The 17,575-nt window shown below is 43.5% G+C and overlaps 1 protein-coding gene across 1 annotated transcript in view; it reads right to left on the reverse strand.

The window, feature by feature from the left end:
• FER1L6 (fer-1 like family member 6) overlaps positions 1-17,274 on the reverse strand; it is a 173,224-nt gene extending 155,950 nt beyond the window's left edge. The window contains exon 1 of the mRNA XM_002692627.6: positions 16,880-17,274. Within this exon, the coding sequence (XP_002692673.5) occupies positions 16,880-17,133 (254 nt within the window). The 5' untranslated portion in view covers positions 17,134-17,274. The remainder of the gene's footprint in view (positions 1-16,879) is intronic.
• Between the last annotated feature and the right edge of the window lie 301 nt (positions 17,275-17,575).

Genomic DNA, 17,575 nt, shown 5'->3' on the forward strand with positions numbered 1-17,575 from the left:
AATTCATTTGTACCATTTTTCTAGTTTCCACATATATGTGTTAATATGCAATTCTAAACTATCTATAGATCTTAATACTGGACCTATTATTGTGGATATTACCCTGTTGTTTTAATTGATATCAAATGTTTCCACTCAAGGTTGAACGTTGGTAATTGTACCTCAGCTCCCTTGTGGCTCAGCTGGGAAAGAATCTGCCTGCAGTGTGGGAGACCTGGGTTTGATCCCTGGGTTGGGAAGATCCCCTGGAGAAGGGAAAGGCTACCCACTCCAGTATTCTGGCCTGGAGAATTCCAAGGACTGTATAGCCCATGGGGTCGCAAAGAGTCTGACACAACTGAGCGACTTTCACTTCACCCCTTCATGATTCCACAACTGAATGAAAAGGAAATAAATCCCCTGTTACAAATTGTGCTATAGTTCTGTAAACTTGCGGGCGATGCAGCCTCTCAGTACACTGGAAGCTTAGTAGGAAAAGATACTGATTTCTATGTACCAAGCAGGTGTTCCCTGTGTAAACAGTTAGGCGACAGTCATCTAAAAGGCACATTAGAGTCACCGAGGGACAAGAGGCCTGACATGAGTCTATGTGGGATTCAGCCTTCTTGAATTTTACAAGTGTTCCTTCTTTTCCCTTCTTGAGATGTACAGTAATGAAAAGAAAATGTTCTTGGAAAGACAGATAGGGGAAACCAACTAACTGCTTTTGATTACCTGTCATTGAAATAGGAAACAGAAACACGATTTTGAAACCTATGAGTCAACAGAAGTCACCAGGTGGAGGAATACAGGGAAATTAGCTCAGGGTAGCAGGAATTAGTTGAAGCAGAAAGGGAGTAGATGAGTCTACAAAGTGAAGGAGCCAGAAAGAGCCAGAGGAAACCTCCTAATGTCCAGGGGCTGATGGGAACCCTGAACAGCGCAACAGTTCCTGAGCAATGTTTGCATCCCTAAAGGGGTGGTGGCCGGGGAGGCGCTCTGTCAACATTTCTGCTCATCCACAAGGCTGCTTGCTGGAATCGACACCACATGTAATAATAGTGATAAGAATAAGAATAAAAATAATGGCAGGACTTCTCTGGTAGTCCAGAGGTTAAGCAACCACCTGCCAATGCAGGTTACATGGGTTCAATCCCTGGTCCGGGAAGATCCCAAATGCCTCAGGGCAACTACTGAGCCTGTGCCCCTAGAGCCTGTGCTCCGCAACAAGAGAAGCCATCACAATGAGAAGCCCGTGCACCGCAACTAAACAAAGGCCATGCACAACCAAAAATAACGAGCTTAATTTCAAAAGTAATAATGGCTAGGACTTCCCTGGTGGGCCAGAGGTTAAGAATCTGGCTTGCAGTGCAGGGGAAGCTTGTTCAATACTTGGTCAGGGAACTAAGATCCCACATGCCATGAAGCAAGTAAGCCCCCGGGGCCCAACTAGACACCATGTGGTGCAATGAAAGGTCCCACGTGACACAATGAATGAAGATCCTGTGGGCCAGTGCAGCAGGAAAAATAAATATTTAAGAGAAAAAATTTTAAATCATAATGGCAATTATGAATTTGAGCATTATGATATGCCAGGAACCGTGGCAAACACCTTTATACTCTTATCTCATTTCATCCTCAGAACAACTCTGTAAAGGACCTACCACTGTCTCTATTTTACAGATAAAGAAACAGATATCAGAGAGCTTAAGCTGATGTGCCCAGGATCCACCATCCTGAAGATAGCCAAGACTTGACTGTGAACTTCTGCCCTTAAGGTCCACACTTCACTGCTTCCCTATCCCATATTCAATATATCCATAAGACACGTTCCACCACTGGGGGTAACCTGCATGTTATTGTGTTTTGTGCAATTAAAAAAACCCAAATCACAGTTAGACTGCACAGCACAGGGGAATCATAACCAAAACTGGCTAGAGGACAAGTGTCTTTCTGGAAAATACTATTACATTGTAAGAGACCCAGGGGAAACATACCATCCTCGTTCTACTACTGCCGTACCGTAAAAACTGGATGGCTCTGACTCCATGTAACTGTAAAATTCTCATAGGTTGAAAGTGCATTTGAGAACAGTTGCTGTCACCCTTGATTTCTTCCCAAGCATACTGAAAAGCTCTTAGAGGAGAGACAAGATACATTTCACTCTTCTTGCCCCCATCATCCCATCCATTGTAGGCATCCAACTAATATTATATAGAAAGTTATGAAACTCTGATAGATTATCTGTGTCTGCAAGAGGCAAGACAAAGGAGAACAGTAGTGTGTGTATTTGCTGACTCAACTCCTGAATATCCCCAGGAAGCTGACTTTCTAAAGCTTGAACACTACACATGTGTTTTAGTAATAGTCACTGTCTTCTCCTAACAATGGGAAGACCAGAAAATGCGAGGCGGTTGGGTCCAAGTGAATGGATGTCACAGCACCCTCATTTTGCTTAGAAAATTCACCACTGTTTATTGAAAAGATCAGGCTGCAATCAGCTTTTATTTAAAAATATCAATGCACTTTCCAGACTCAAAGGGCAACATCATAATTAACTAAGTCGATAATCCTAAAGGGCTTTGAGCCTCTATGGTGAAAAAGTAGGGCACCATATTATGGGCTCAAAACTAGCTGGGCTTCTTCTCCTCCTCAGGACCTGGCCTTCTCATCGAACTTGAGGAGTGTGGGTCCACTTCTAAGCTTCTGTCCTTGAAACAACTGGTAGGGTTCAGAGCAATTTTGAAGCATGTGGGCAGTTGGCTTGGGACATCCCAACTGGCATGCATCCTAGCGTAACATCAGGCCACTGGTGACACGGCCACTGGCTCCTTCCAACCAAGCGGCTAATCTTCTTCCCATCCTCATACACAGGTCTATCGCTTTCTTTCCACACATTCAACTGGCATTGCAAAGTTCTTTAAGGGATGCTTGCCAAGTAACACACAAACTGTCTAGAAGTCTCTGACCCAAAATGTCTCTGCTTTGATGAAACATTTTGACATTTGACTTTTTTTTTTTTTTGCATCAGCTGGTTTGGGAGACTTTTTTCACCTCATCATCTTCTCTAGTATCCTTTTACTGTCTCCCTTTACTGATGATCATCATCTCTACAGATATGAGAGTAGAAGACGTTTGTGTGATGAGTCGGTTCAGTTGTGTCCGACTCTTTGAGACCCTGTAGACTGTAGCCCATCAGGCTCCTCTGTCCATGGGATCCTCCAGGCAAAAATACTGGAGTGAGTTGTCATGCCCTCCTCCAGGGGACCTTCCTGACCCAGGGATTGAATCCATATCTCATTATGTTTCCTGCATTGGCAGGCAGCTTCTTTACCATAGCACCTGTTTAAACTGGTGCAAAGCAAAGAGATAATTTTATAACTGGTTTGCTGCTCTCCTGGTGTCATCTGGGAAACAAGAGTTCAAATCCCTGAATGAACTTGTTTTCCTTGTGGGTTTAATTACCATATGCTTCCCATCTCCCATCACCATGGATACGTGCCAGGGGCCGTGTTGACCAGATGTCCATGAATCTGCACTTGCCTGAGCCCACAGGTCTGCCTATCACCAGCAGCATCTACACTCAGCTGCCTCTCACAGAAAACAGTGACTTTCCTAGGACCCATTTCTGGAGCTTCAGTGATCAATAGGACCAGTCCAGAACCTGCTAGGTCTTTGCCAAAGTTCTAGGATACGTTTGCCAGTGTTAAAGCTGGGAAATGATTTTTACCTTCCTGCTTTTCTAACATAATTACAAGAGGTTAGATAGGAACCTGGAAAGTCTCATTTCAGAAAGAAAGAAACTGCTAAAAAAAAAAAACTGATGGGGGCATGTGGAAAGGACACAGGAGCCAACCTGAAGGAGCTTTCTCTGGAAAAATAGGAGACAATTTGAGTATCAAAATCAATAACAGGAGTGGATTATAACACATTAGATAACAATTTGAAAACCCATATTAATACTGAAAAGGGGAAGGGCTAGATGAAGAAGAGAGAGGGGAAATCTCTTTTTATACTCAGAGTAATAATAGAAAATAAGATTTTCATCCCTAGTACGCATGCTCAGTTGCTCAGTCATGTCCAACTCTTTGAGACCCCATGGGCTATAGCCTGCCAGGCTCCTCTGTTCATAGACTTCTCCAGGCAAGAATACTGGAGTGGGTTACCATTCCCTTCTCCAGGGGGCCTTCCTGACCCAGGGATCAAGCCCACGTCTCCACCTCGCAGGTAGTTTCTTTACAGTATGAGCCACCAGAGAAGTCTTTTCATCTTTAGAGTGAGCACTAGCTAAGAATCATCAGTGAGGGCTAAAACCTCTTCCCACGTCCCCTAAATTTATGCTTATCCCACCAGCCTACTGAATGTGCCCGTGTCTGTAATTAAGAAACAGTTCGCTACTCTCCTCTCCATAACTGCCCACACTTAATGGGTGAAGTCCCTGCTCTATTGAGATGGCAAGAATCTCTAAGGGGAGAAAAAGACAATAATATTTCACAGCACACAATGAATTGTTGAGGACGCCATGTGAAATTTGTGGGTAGAAAGTGCTGGCCAAGGTGCTCTTCAAATTCATCCTTAAAAAAAATTGTCTCTGTGGCTCCTCAGACAGGCCTTTTCCTGTGGTGGCCTCTGGAAGTGGATTTGACAGTTGGCAAAGGGATTTGCAAAGGGTTTTTAACCCAAATCCTGCTCTACTAACTGCCTTTTGTCTTTGGAACACAAGATTTATTTTCTCACAGCAGGTGTGTACACAACAAAGGAATGTCAGTGGAACCAGGAGAGGTCTAGACACACTACCCACAGATCAGACCCGCAGTAAACACCTCTCTCAATCACATGAAGAGGAAGTGGATGAAAAGGGAGCTGATTCTCAGGAATAATTTCCTACAAGCCTCTTTGTTAGGAAGGAGGTCAGCCTGGGGTCAAACTCGTCCACTGACCATGTGTGCAAAGTGTAGGTGGGGCTTTTGCTACACAAAGCTCTGCTTATTCAGGAGAGCAGTGACTCAGGAAGTTCACAAATTCCCAGATTAAATGCTCATTAACAAATTGTTTTCTGGAACTTCGCTGGTGGTCAGGGGTTAGGAATCCTGCCTGCCAGTGCAGTGGGTCTCGGTTCAGTCCCTGGCGGGAGAATTAAGGTTCCACATGCCAACTAAGTGCCTCAACTAGAGAGCCTGTGCATCACAACTAGAGACCAGCCCAGGCACCACAACAGAAGATCTGCGTGCCGCAACTGAGCCCCGAAAAAGTCAAAACTAAAATGGAAAAAATTTAAAAATAAAAACAACCTCCTCAGAGAATGCATTTAAGAAGAGATGGGGAAAATGCCAGCAAGGCCTCAGGATCCTCAATGAGAGTGACCACCAGGGCAAGAACCAAGAACCACTGTCGGGGTGTTAAGGGTGGGTGTCGTCTGAGAACTGTCTCCCACATCAGCCTCGAGGAGGAAGCTCAATCCACACCTCTTCACAAAGGCAGAATGAGACAGGACTTCAGTCCGGGTCACTGAAGGACCCTCTCAGATTGCTAAGTGAGACTAGTAAGAATGGCATCTGTTTGCTGAGGTGAGTCTCACCGCTTTCCTGGCACTCTTACACGTGCACCATTGCAGCTTGTTCCAAGTGACCTCTGAAGTGGGTCCAATGTCCTTTCTGTTTTAAAGATGAGAAAACTGAGGGGGCCTAGAGATCTGCCTGGTGGGGATCACTCAGACAGTAAGTGGTGGAAAGGGAATTCAAACCCAGGCAGCCAGGCCTTCGTGGAGTCCACGTGCTTAGTCACCACGCCCTCCAGTCCAAGTCATGGGTGTCCCTCACTCACTGTGAAGCTCTGCCTCCTTCTCTGACTTCAAGGCCCTGCTCAAATGAATGGCTTCTTCCTCTCCTTCAGAGGACACATATAAATACAAACACAAATATAAATATAAACGTAATACAATCTCCTATGGCATTGTTAGTTCATTTATTCTTTTTTAAAAAATACTTTATTTTAGGAGTTGTTCAAATGTCCTTTTTTATGTTACTTTGTGTTGTGAGTTTTTTTTTAATTATTAGTTGTTTATTTGGCTGCACCAGGTCTTGGCTGCAGCACACAGGAGTTTTGATCTTTAGCTGTGGCATGCAAACCCTTAGCTGCAGCATGTGAGACCTAGTTCCCTGACTAGGGATTGAACTCAAACCCTCTGCATTAGGAGTTCAGAGCCTTAGCCTCTGGATCACCAGGGAAGTCCCTTCATTGATTCTTTATAGATACCAAGGGTACACAAGACACAAAATATAAAACCAGGGAGGGCGGGAAATATGGTTATAAAAATATAAAAGGTCAGTACATGGGATCCTCATAGTGATGGATAGTTCTGTATCTTAACTGCGGTGTTAGATCCCAGCCCAACACAGGTGATACAACTGTATAGATTCAAACACACACTTCTACACACACACACACACACACAAATGAGTACAAGTAAAACTTAGGAATGAGTACAATCAGTGGATTGTTTCAAAGTCGATGTACTAGTTGTGATATTGTACTATAGTTTTGCAAGATGTTACCTTTGGAGAAACCGGGTAAAGGGTGCATGAGATCTCTCTGTATTATTTCCCATAATCGCATGTTATCTTCACTTCTCAACAGCCTACAATTGTCTCAATAAAAATTTCAATTAAAAAAAAAAGAAGGAAAATAATGCCACCTAGTAGGATACACATATGCACAGGCTTGAGGATAGAAATGACTCAGTGTGTACATGTTTTATCTTGCCCACTAGACTGTGGTATCAGGGAGGGTGGGACCACATCTTCTATAAAGTCACAGCCCTAGGAAGAAATGGCTAAGTAGGTAGAGTTCCCTTTCTTGCCCTCCCTCTTTCTCTAGTTCTCACATTTGACTACATTTGAAGCTACCTGACCCTCATCCCAAAGATGTCTAATGTTTTCCCTTCCCTGAATATCACCCATCAAGGGCATCTCTCAATACTATGTTTATAATCAAGATATAAATGAGAGAGGCATCCTGGGGTAGTACAATTGCAGAGTGGAAGTAAGACCACAAGCCCTAGAAAGCAAGGTCCTGCCTCTATATTTACCAATTTAACCCTTCTCTGATTCAGACTTTCTTCCAAGAAAAGTATTATTTTCACACCTGTCTCTCACTGTTGATATGAACTCTAGCAGGTAAGGCGGGCTGGCATCCTGGAAAGAATGTAAGATTCTGGAACCAGAAGAATTGAATTTGATTCTCAGTTCTACTACTTACTGGCTATGTGTTGGTGGATAATTCATGTGACATCTCCAGTGTTCATCATCTTCAGTTATACTAAAGCTCATCGTCCTTCCCTCATGTGTATATGGAAACACTCTGAAACCCTGGAGCATCAAAATAAAGGCTTGTGTAGCTCTGCCTAGCTCACCACCATCTCCTTAACATTGATATTTTTGCATGTGCATGGTACAGAATGGATGCTTAATAAATACAGCTGGATGAATGGGTGGAAGAATTAAATCATGGGCCTCCAGTGAAACTATTCTTTATTTCAACCAACTCCTAATACCTCACAAGCTAAGAACCTGGAGCCTTTCCAGAAGATCTCTATCCTTAATTTCTTCATAGTTCATCTTTTAAAGCCATTTCCTAAGGCCACTGGACATGACCTAGTGACTAAACAACAACAAAAAGGCCACTGTTGAGTCCCAAACTCACAGCCATTCATTGGTATTAAAACACCCTCTGTTTCCCTTAGAAACACCCTGTCTGGGTGTGCATCACTGTCTCTAGATTGCTGTTTTAAAACATTAATCAGTTGAAATAAATGAAGGCTACTATAAGAAAACCTGACAAAGAGTCTTGTTCTACTGATGTCTTTCAACAGCTGATATGAATCAGCTGTTGAAAGACATCAGCTGTTGAAACACATGTATATGAATACATGTGAAAGAATCCTATTTCCTTTTCTTTTTCCTCATATTGCAGTTGTATCAGTTGGATTTCTTAGTGGCAAGTTACAGAAACACTCCCTGGCTAGATTAACTAGAAAAGGAATGTGTTAAAGGATATGAGACAGTTTCAAATTCTCAAAAGTGAGACGCGAAAGTGAAGTCACTCAGTCGTGTCCAACTCTTTGCGACCCCATGGACTGTAGCCCATCAGGCTCCTTCATCCATGGGATCTTCCAGGCAATAATACTTGAGTGGGTTGCCATTTCCTTCTCCAAAGGATCTTCCTGGAGATCGAACCCAGGGATCGAACCCAGTCTCCCAGATTGCAGGCAGACTCTTTACCATCTGAGCCACAAGGGAAGCCCCAGATTCTCAGGGAAACTGGGAAGACCTTGAAGACTACAAAGCCAGGAGCAGTGCCTCACACATCACAGACAGCCCCTTGGTAGACCCCACCTCTGGGTACAGATACTTCAGTTTATCCACCACACTGGAAACCAGAGGTACTGCCAGAACCTCTGGTACTGCTCTCTGAGAAAATGGATATTTGGGGACTTCCCTGCTGGTCCAGTGGCTAAGACTCTGCACTCTCAATGCAAGGGACCAGGTTCAATCTCTGGTCTGAAAATAAAATCTCACATACTACAGTGAAGACCTGGTGCAGCCAAAAACAAATAAATAAATAAGAAAACAGGCTATTTGCCCTTCCCCTCACCAAAATCATTCTATGCTCCACCTATTTATTTGTGTCACTAGCTTTCAATTCAAAATCTCAAGTGCACACATCTGACTGGTGCAGCTGGAGTCTAATGTCAGCATCCTAACTGCAAGGCAAGCAGGTTTATTATGGGTTTTACCTTGGGAAGAATTTACAGATGGGAAAAGAAGATTAGAGGTGTAGAGCAGTTGAAAAGAAAAACTGTCTCATTCCACCAACAATAAATAACTTCAATAAGTCACCACCAGGCAGCAGTGATATTGGTTAATCCAAATATGATTTTTTGCTCTAAAAAATTGAACATGTTGAAATAATCATCAGTGAATTCATCTGTATCCTTTGTATGCAAAGGTGAGCATTTAATGAGAATTTATGGAGAAATTTTGATGAGAAGATTTTTTTCAAATTCCATTAGAAGGTAATTTACAAATCAATGAAACTTTGATTCATATTCAAGTATTAATAGAGAAATTAATATTCCTCTCTAACCCTTATCATCATTTGCAGCAATTACATAAGTAGAGCCCTGCATTATTCACAACATGAACTTTGCATACCTTTCCAGAAAGGGAAAAAGAAGCAGTGAGAAGAAATCTCATCAGACAACAACTTTAGAAACAGGGATATATAGAAGTGTAAGACAGCAGTCAGTAAAGCTTCATAAAGAACAAATCCTGTCAAACTGAAGTAACTCAGCTCTCTTGCCAAGCTAAGCTAAGTTAAGTCACGTCAGTTGTGTCTGACTCTGTGTGACCCCATAGATGGCAGCCCACCAGGCTCCCCCGTCCCTGGGATTCTCCAGGCAAGAACACTGGAGTGGGTTGCCATTTCCTTCTCCAAGGTAACTGCAGAACGTGGAGAAGAAGCGATAAATGTGATCTACGTTTATTTTGTCAGCCTTTGGGATTCTGCCTTGAATAAAGCAGGCATTAGTAAAGTAAGATAGTATCAGCCAGCCCACCCATCTACCAGCCAGAAGTACAACTTGTGAAGAAGCATTAAAATAAGATCTCTTCGGAAATGAACGCTTCGGAAATGAATGCTTCCACAAAAGCCGGTGTGAAGATTTTCAAAACATAGGATGCTTATTATAGTCAAAGCCAAAAATTCAGTTTCACAAATAAAAACTAGGTTGCCCTTCAGATATTTGAATAAAGAAACATGACTTCTATCATTGAATCCTTACCACTCAGAGTTCACTTGGTTTTCCCAAAGGATTAATACAGATTTTATTTCCACTAACCAGTTCCAGTAGAGACCTAGAAAATTTTTTTTCATCAATCCTCTTATCTCACGAATAACTAGACTCATTATTATGATGACTAGCCCAATCTTTCAGCCAAGCCATGAGTTGAATCTTTTATTTTCCCCAAAATGAGATTGGTTGTTAAAGTCTCATTATTGACGTCTGACTCACTTCTGTGATATAAAACTAAGCTCCCAAGAAGCTTGTCTTTTTCACTGCCTGCCATTTACTGATTATCCATGACTCTAGGCAAATGGCAAAACTTCTCCAGACTCTTGCTTTCTTACCAGACATTTCCTCACCAGCTTTGGAATAAATCTTGGGGGCAAATCTCTCCATCACCATGTTGGAGTGATGATGGCCAAGAGCCACAACTCTTGGCTCAGAGAGTAGAAACTCATTGTGCAGCAGCCCCTCCCCAGGACAGGAAAAGACACAGCCGGAGAACAAAGAGGGTAAGACAGGATGCGGGGGCAAGAGATCACAGCTGCTGTATTTTTGGAAACCAGAGCCAGGACACATGATTCAGAGGAAAAGAAGAGCTTTGGATGAGTCAGTCTGGGTTCAAGCTGACTCTACCACCTTTTTTTTTTTAATATGGACCATTTTTCAAATCTGTATTGATTTAATTATAATATTGTGCTTCCATGTTTTGTTTTGGTTTTTTGACCACAAGGCATGTGGGATCTTAGCTTCCCAAGCAGGGATCAAACCTGCATTGGAACATGCTAAGTTGCTTCAGTTGTATCTGACTCTTTGTGATCCTATGGGCTGTAGCCCTCCAGGCTCCTCTGTCCATGGAATTCTCCAGGCAAGAATACTGGAGTGGGTATCCATGCCCTCCTCCAGGGGATCTTCCCAGCCCAGAGATCAAACTTGTCTCTTATGTCACCTGCATTGGCAGGCAGGTTCTTTTCCATAGTGCCACCTGCAAAGTATTAATCACTGGTCCTCCAGGGAAGTCCCTCTGCCCTTCTTAGCTACAGAGTCTTCACCAGCATCTCTTAATATTTACCTCCCTGGGCTGCTGTAAGAGTCAGTGGGATTAAGTAGAATATAGAAAGATAATCACCATTGTATGAATGGTTTTTGGGGGGCTGGAGGAATTGTAGGGGGACACTAACATATAAATCATATACATCAATTATAAGATACAATGGAAGTTCAACATGTAGATCCAAAGTGACCCTTGGAATCTACAAGCATGGCAATTTCTTTTTGAAGTCGGGAGTAGGGTAGGGAAAGGGCATAGGGAGAAGGATTCCAGGCTCTCTTGAGTCCAGGCTCTGTGTCTCTTATGTCTCCTGCATTGGCAGGTGGGTTCTTTACTGATAGAGCCACCTGGTTACTCAGCCTTAAAAAAGAATGAAATCCTGTCACATCCTACAACATAGGTGAACCTTGAGGACATTATACTGAATGAAATAAACCAGTCACAAAAAGACAAATCCTATGTGATTCCACTCACATGAGGCATCAAAAGTAGTCAACATGTTGATGTATGGCAAACACAATAACAATATTGTAAAGTACCCTCCCATTAAAATAAATAAATAAAAAATTATTAAAGTAGTCAAACTCAGAATAGTGATTATCAGGGCAGGGGAGGAGGAAATTGGGAGCTGGTGTTTAGTGGGTTCAGAGTTTGTTTCAAAAGATGAAAAAGTTCTGGAGATTTTTTGCTCAACAACATGCATATACTTAACACCCCTGAATACTCTTAAAAATGGTTAAGATGGTAAATATTATAACATGCCTTTTCTATTTTAAATTCTATTTTAATTTTTAAGAAAACAGTCCCTCAGTGGCAGACACCTAACCTGATCTGTCTTTTGTCTCCAGTACCTAGAAGAGTACCTGGCATTTGAATTTGTTGAATGAGTAAACAAATGTATACTACATTGCTTAAAACTTTATTATGAAATCACGAAGTCCCAGAGTAGGAAGAAACCCCAAAGGTCAAATCAGCGTGTCTTCCTGTATAAAGCATGAATTCCCTACCCAACAGAAGCTATGTGGTCATTCAGACTCACCACAAGGGCTCCTTGCTCAATCCTGTCTCCCAGACAGAGCCGCCATGCCACCATCTCTCCTCCCAGCTCTGGGGGCCACGGAACTAGTCTAGTCTTGGTTCTTCATGACAACCCAGTGTTACCCTCCGAATCCTCGATTTTGAAGTGGATTACAACCCTCGGGGGCCAGACAGTGTGCCCATCCATTTAAAGGAAGCCGTAGAGTCACAGAAGGATCCAAGAACTGGCCGGAGCACACCCACTCTGAGCTGCAGTTCACACTGGCCACGCTGTGTCCCCCATGGACTGACCACCCCTGCTGCCCTGGCTTTGCCCCATGCCGCACACTGAAGGGGCACTCATGAAGTATTTGTTGAACAAAAAGAATCTATTCATCCAACTGCCTTTAAGCAGAGCTCTCTAAGAGGTAACCTCAGTGATGAAGGTCCAGCTATTTTTAAGGACTCCAAAGCAAGATCATTTCACTCACTTTCTCTGAAACTGCTTCCAACATTCAGTGACCATTTCACGTAAAAGCATTCACTCTTCGGCTGTCTGCTTTCTGGACTGTTCTATGATTGTGCCATGAGTTTGAAGTCCCATCAACCCAGCTAAGCCTCGAGTTTCCACAACTTCTCTTGCCCCATAATAGCCCCTGATTCAAATACAGGTTAAATTTTAAAAACCTTTGACCTCAGCCAGTCTCATTTCTAGAAATTTATCCTGAGGATGAGATCATAAAACTTTACCAAGGAACAAAGTTGAATACACAAGGATGTTTATTATGGAATGATTAAGTTAGCCGAATATGGGAAATAACTCAAATATTCATCAGCTGGAGGCTAATTAAATAAATGTATTTTGTATATACAGTGGAGTACCAGGTATTCATTAACAACGACAGGGCAATATGTACTCATTGAATTGAAAAAGAACCATACAAGACACAAGCACAGACTTGATTAGTTCAAGAAGAAAATGCAAGAAAAGGATTTAACTCTCACAGAATCTTGGTACGATATGGGAAAAGAAACCATAAAAGTCACAGTGCTTTTCAATATTAAACACTTCTTTTCAATCACCTACTGGATAATGGAATTTTCAGTGCATGTTGATAACATTCAGAGGAAAAGTAGGTTACAGAATGGCATGTATAACACAATTCAGTCTATGTTTTTAAAAATGCATATCAGCATAGAAAGATGCCTGAAGGGATTTTTCATCAAAAAGATGAGTATTAATCTCTGGGAAGCAGGATTGGGGTAATTTTACTTTCATCTTTATACCTTTTAGGAGAAGGCAATGGCACCCCACTCCAGCACTCTTGCCTGGAAAATCCCATGGATGGAGGAGCCTGGTGGGCTGCAGTCCATGGGGTCGCAAAGAGTCGGACATGACTGAGCGATTTCACTTTCATGTGTTGGAGAAGGAAATGGCAACCCACTCCAGTATTCTTGCCTGGAGAATCCCAGGGACTGGGGAGCCTGGTGGGCTGCTGTCTAAGGGGTCGCACAGAGTTGAACACGACTGAAACAACTTAGCAGCAGTTATACCTTTTACTGTGTGGTTTTACATTTTTATAAAAGTTGTGCATTATGTTTACAATCAGCAAAAATTGTAAGGTTCTTTTCATTTGGGGAAAAAAAACTGTATCTGGAACAAGAAGGCTCTTATCAAATACTAGTTAAATGGAAACTGACTCATAGTCTTTTGGTAGAGGCAGGATTCTACAAATGACATGAATAGGTGAAGACCTAAAAGGCCTTCCTGGCTGCTAAATTGCACCAAAATGCCCTAGTCTGCCGCCTGAGTCAACACCACAGAAGTAACGTTCCTACTGATGTGGTGAGGGCTCACCATAAGTGAAATCCTCCACTGTTTTGAAAGGCTTGTGCTTTCGACATCTCATTCAACCTTCAAAACTAGATTTGTGACCAGTTTCCCAAACTGAACTCCCTAAATATCTGTCTGGCCAGCATTAGGCAACATTTCCGGGTTGGGGATGCACAGTTGCTTGCTGGATGGATGAGCAGGTTGTTGGATGGATGGGTGGACGGATGGATAACAGGAAGGAATTCTTTTCCCTCTTTTGCAGACAAGAAAACAGAGAAGCAGAGGTGAAGCAACATCCCTAGGGTGATACTGTTAGTCCATTATTAACTCAAGGGTTGGACTCATTCCTGTATAGGGTTTCCTAATCAGCTCTCTTTTATCAAAAGCCATTCCCACCCCAAATCTTTCTTTAGGAGGAAAGTCTTCACTATCACTGACAGACATATATCTGATAATCAGGGCTGATATTCAAAGCGGCGTGGGTACTGACCTGGGTGACCACGTGGCACCGGTGCAGGACCCTGGAGACACCCTGCCTTGATCAGCATTAACCCATTAATTGCCGGATGCCAGTGGATCCTGGGTGTCAGGACATTCATTGGGTTCAAGATAGGAGCCCACTCAGCCACTGGTTTAGAACTATTTCATTATTTTACCAATAAATGCAGCCAAACACATGCATAATGGTTGGATATGAACTCTGCCAAAAACCCTCCCTGACACACTGCAGTGTCACTCCCCAAGTGAGAAGCTCTACTCTCTCTCCACGCACAGCACGGCCCTTGCTCTGAGCACTATTTATAACTCCACTTGAAACCTTCATCCTGACACATCCAATTTGCATGCACAAATGAAATCAAATGTCATTATCCTCTTCTGAAAATTTTCCTGAGCCTGGCCATAGCAGAGGATCAGGGCAGGTCTATAGAGGGAAAGAATGATTATAAAGGGAGAGAGGATGTGATAAAATCTCAAAAAAAGAAGTTCCCAGTCCAGTGGTTAAGACTCCACTTAAGGGCTGCACAGGTTCAGTCCTTGCTTGGGGAACTAAGATCCCACATGCCATGCAGCATGGCCAAAAAAATAAAATAAAATCTCAAGAAGTACAAGACAGCCCCATAGAAGGCCAGTCCTTGCTTGAGCACAGCTCTCCCTGGACACACATATGCTGTGCATGTGCAATTTTGTTCCAGGCACCAGGTAAAATTCTGGAAGACAGACTGTCCCTGACCTCAGTCTGCTCAGACTTCTAGAAAGTAGCAAGAGAGACATTGGACGTAGCTGCTGTAAAATGGAAAGTGAGAGTGGACAAGAGCACTGTGGGAATTCAGAGGAGAGAGAGTTTCTTTCCCCCAGAGGAAATCTAGCAGGGCTGCCTGAGGAAGGCAACCCCCACCTGGGTCTTCTTGAGAAACTGTGACAGTAACCCTTGAGGAGGAAGGGAAATGTGCCATCAGAGATCAACTCAGGCCAGTCTGGAAGCAAACATTACCATGTAAGGCATTTACCAGGAAAATATGCAGACAAACATGGCATGTGCCCTACTGAACTTGTCCTCTCAGAGCGATCATGCTTTCTCACCTCCCAGCTTTTACCCCTGCTGTGTCTTCTACCTGGAACATTCTCTCACCTTCTCCACATTCAGGAATGTTTTTTTCCATTCACCCTCCACTTCTCAGCTTAGATGCACTTTTTCTGAAAAGCCTTCCTTGATCCTTCAAAATGGATGAAATTTCTCTTCCCACCCAGGTTCCTACTCCTATCATAATTTCACAGCACCCGCATCATAGTCATCTACTTTGCTATTCATCGATACCACTTCTCTGCAAGCGCTGACAGAAGATCTGGGTGATCCGTGTGTGTGGACCCAGAACCTAGTAAAGAGCTGTACTCGTAACAGATATATTTAATAAATGATTGAGTTGTCAAAGATGATTCAGCAGCCCATTTGTATACCATTACCCCAATCCTGTCCCCAGGCAGAGCTGACGATGTGCCCAGCTAATTCTACCAAGTTGCTTTGTAGATGAAACAATCAAATGTGCTTAGACCGCTTTTCATCATCCCACCCCTTTTCACCAGCCCCAAGCCAAATGAAGAGCGAAGGCTTGTTCTGGACACACGACTAACTTCCCCAAGGCCCTTGTGGCCATAGGGGTGCAGACTGAGCCCCAGCAAAACTCCCCAGGCAGGTCCAAGAATGAGACCATAGGATTAAAAAGACCCCACTTCTTATTTACAAAATGAGAGAAGAGACTTTGAAGCAAGAGATGGCCAGAGCAAGAAAAGAAACCACAAGTTTAAGCTGGCCTTATAGGTTAGTGCAATTACATCAGAAAAGGGCCTGGTTTCTGAAAATACAAAGCATTTAATGTTAACCCTTTATAACTCCCCAGTGGCTCAGACTGTAAAGAATCTGCCTGCAGTGTGGGAGATCCTGGTTCGATCCCTGGGTCAGGAAGATGCCCTGGCGAAGGAAATGGCAACCCACTCCAATATTCTTGCCTGGAGAATTCCATGGACAGAGGAGCCATGGGATCACAAAGAATCGAACAGGACTGAGCAGCTAACACTTTTGCTTTCATTTTTCACCTTATGGCTCAGTTGGGAGAGCTAAAGGAATTTTTTTAATGTTCAGAATATTAACAGTGGTTATCTCCAGTGATACTGTGAGTGATTTTTAAAGTCCTCATAGCTTCTATATTTTCCAAGTTTTCTACAATGAATATGATATATTTTCTCATCAGAAGGGGAAAATTCTGTCTCTTAGGTGCATATATGTACTCAGTCATGTCCAACCCTTTGTGACCCCATGGACTGTCGCTTGCCAGGCTCCTCTGTCCATGGAATTCTCCAGGCAAGAATACTGGAGTGGGTTGCCATTCCCTTCTCCAGGAGATCTTCCTGACCCAGGGATCAAACCCACGTCTCCTGCATTGGCAGGTGGATTCTTTACCACTTGAGCTGCCTGGGAAGCCCTTTAAGTGCATGGTCAGACCCAGCCATCCTTTCTGGCCCATGAACTTTCCCTCCTAAGCTTTAAGTCTCAGTTAATCTTTAAGGATTTTTTGAAGGGAGGCCCTCCTTTCCCAGCTCCCGGCCCTTTGGCTCTGGCCACACCCAGAAACCTTGCTAGCAAAAGGAAATATATTACTTGGCTTTGGATGGCTTCTCCATTCTTCCTCTTCTTGGTGGCTCCTCTGGGCTAGTAACTGGCAAAATCCTGATGTCTGGCTTTCTCCAGATCCTGGGCACAGGCTTCTGAGTTTCACAGTCATCTGGTGGGTGAGGCTGTTTGGGGTGTGGCTGAATCAACACTCGCTGGCGTGCACGGCTATTCTCGAGCATCATGTTACCCAGTGTAATCAAAGGTGCAAAAAGAAACTCTCCCATGAAGAGTGGACCCATCCATCAGACACGCCTAGCAGCATGTGTCTTAATTCCCTTCAATGACAGAACCAAAGGCTAAGTGCCTTCAAGCCTCAAACTCATATTCTTCTAAGAATTATGTTTTAAGACCATGGTGGCTCAAGTGCTAAAGAATCCACCTGCCAACCCTGGAGATGCAGGTTCGATCCCTGACTTGGGAAGATCCACTGGGAGAGGAGATGGAACCCACTCCAGTATTCTTGCCTGGAGAATCCCATGGACAGAGGAGCCTGCTGCCGCTGCTGCTGCTAAGTCGCCTCAGTCGTGTCCGACTCTGTGCAACCCCATAGAGAGCAGCCTACCAGGCTCCCCTGTCCCTGGGATTCTCCAGGCAAGAACACTGGAGTGGGTTGCCATTTCCTTCTCCGATGCATGAAAGTGAAAAGTGAAAGTGAAGGCGCTCAGTCGTGTCCGACTCTGT

Source organism: Bos taurus, chromosome 14 (genome assembly GCF_002263795.3).
Source record: "Bos taurus isolate L1 Dominette 01449 registration number 42190680 breed Hereford chromosome 14, ARS-UCD2.0, whole genome shotgun sequence".
NCBI classification, from domain to species: domain Eukaryota; kingdom Metazoa; phylum Chordata; class Mammalia; order Artiodactyla; family Bovidae; genus Bos; species Bos taurus.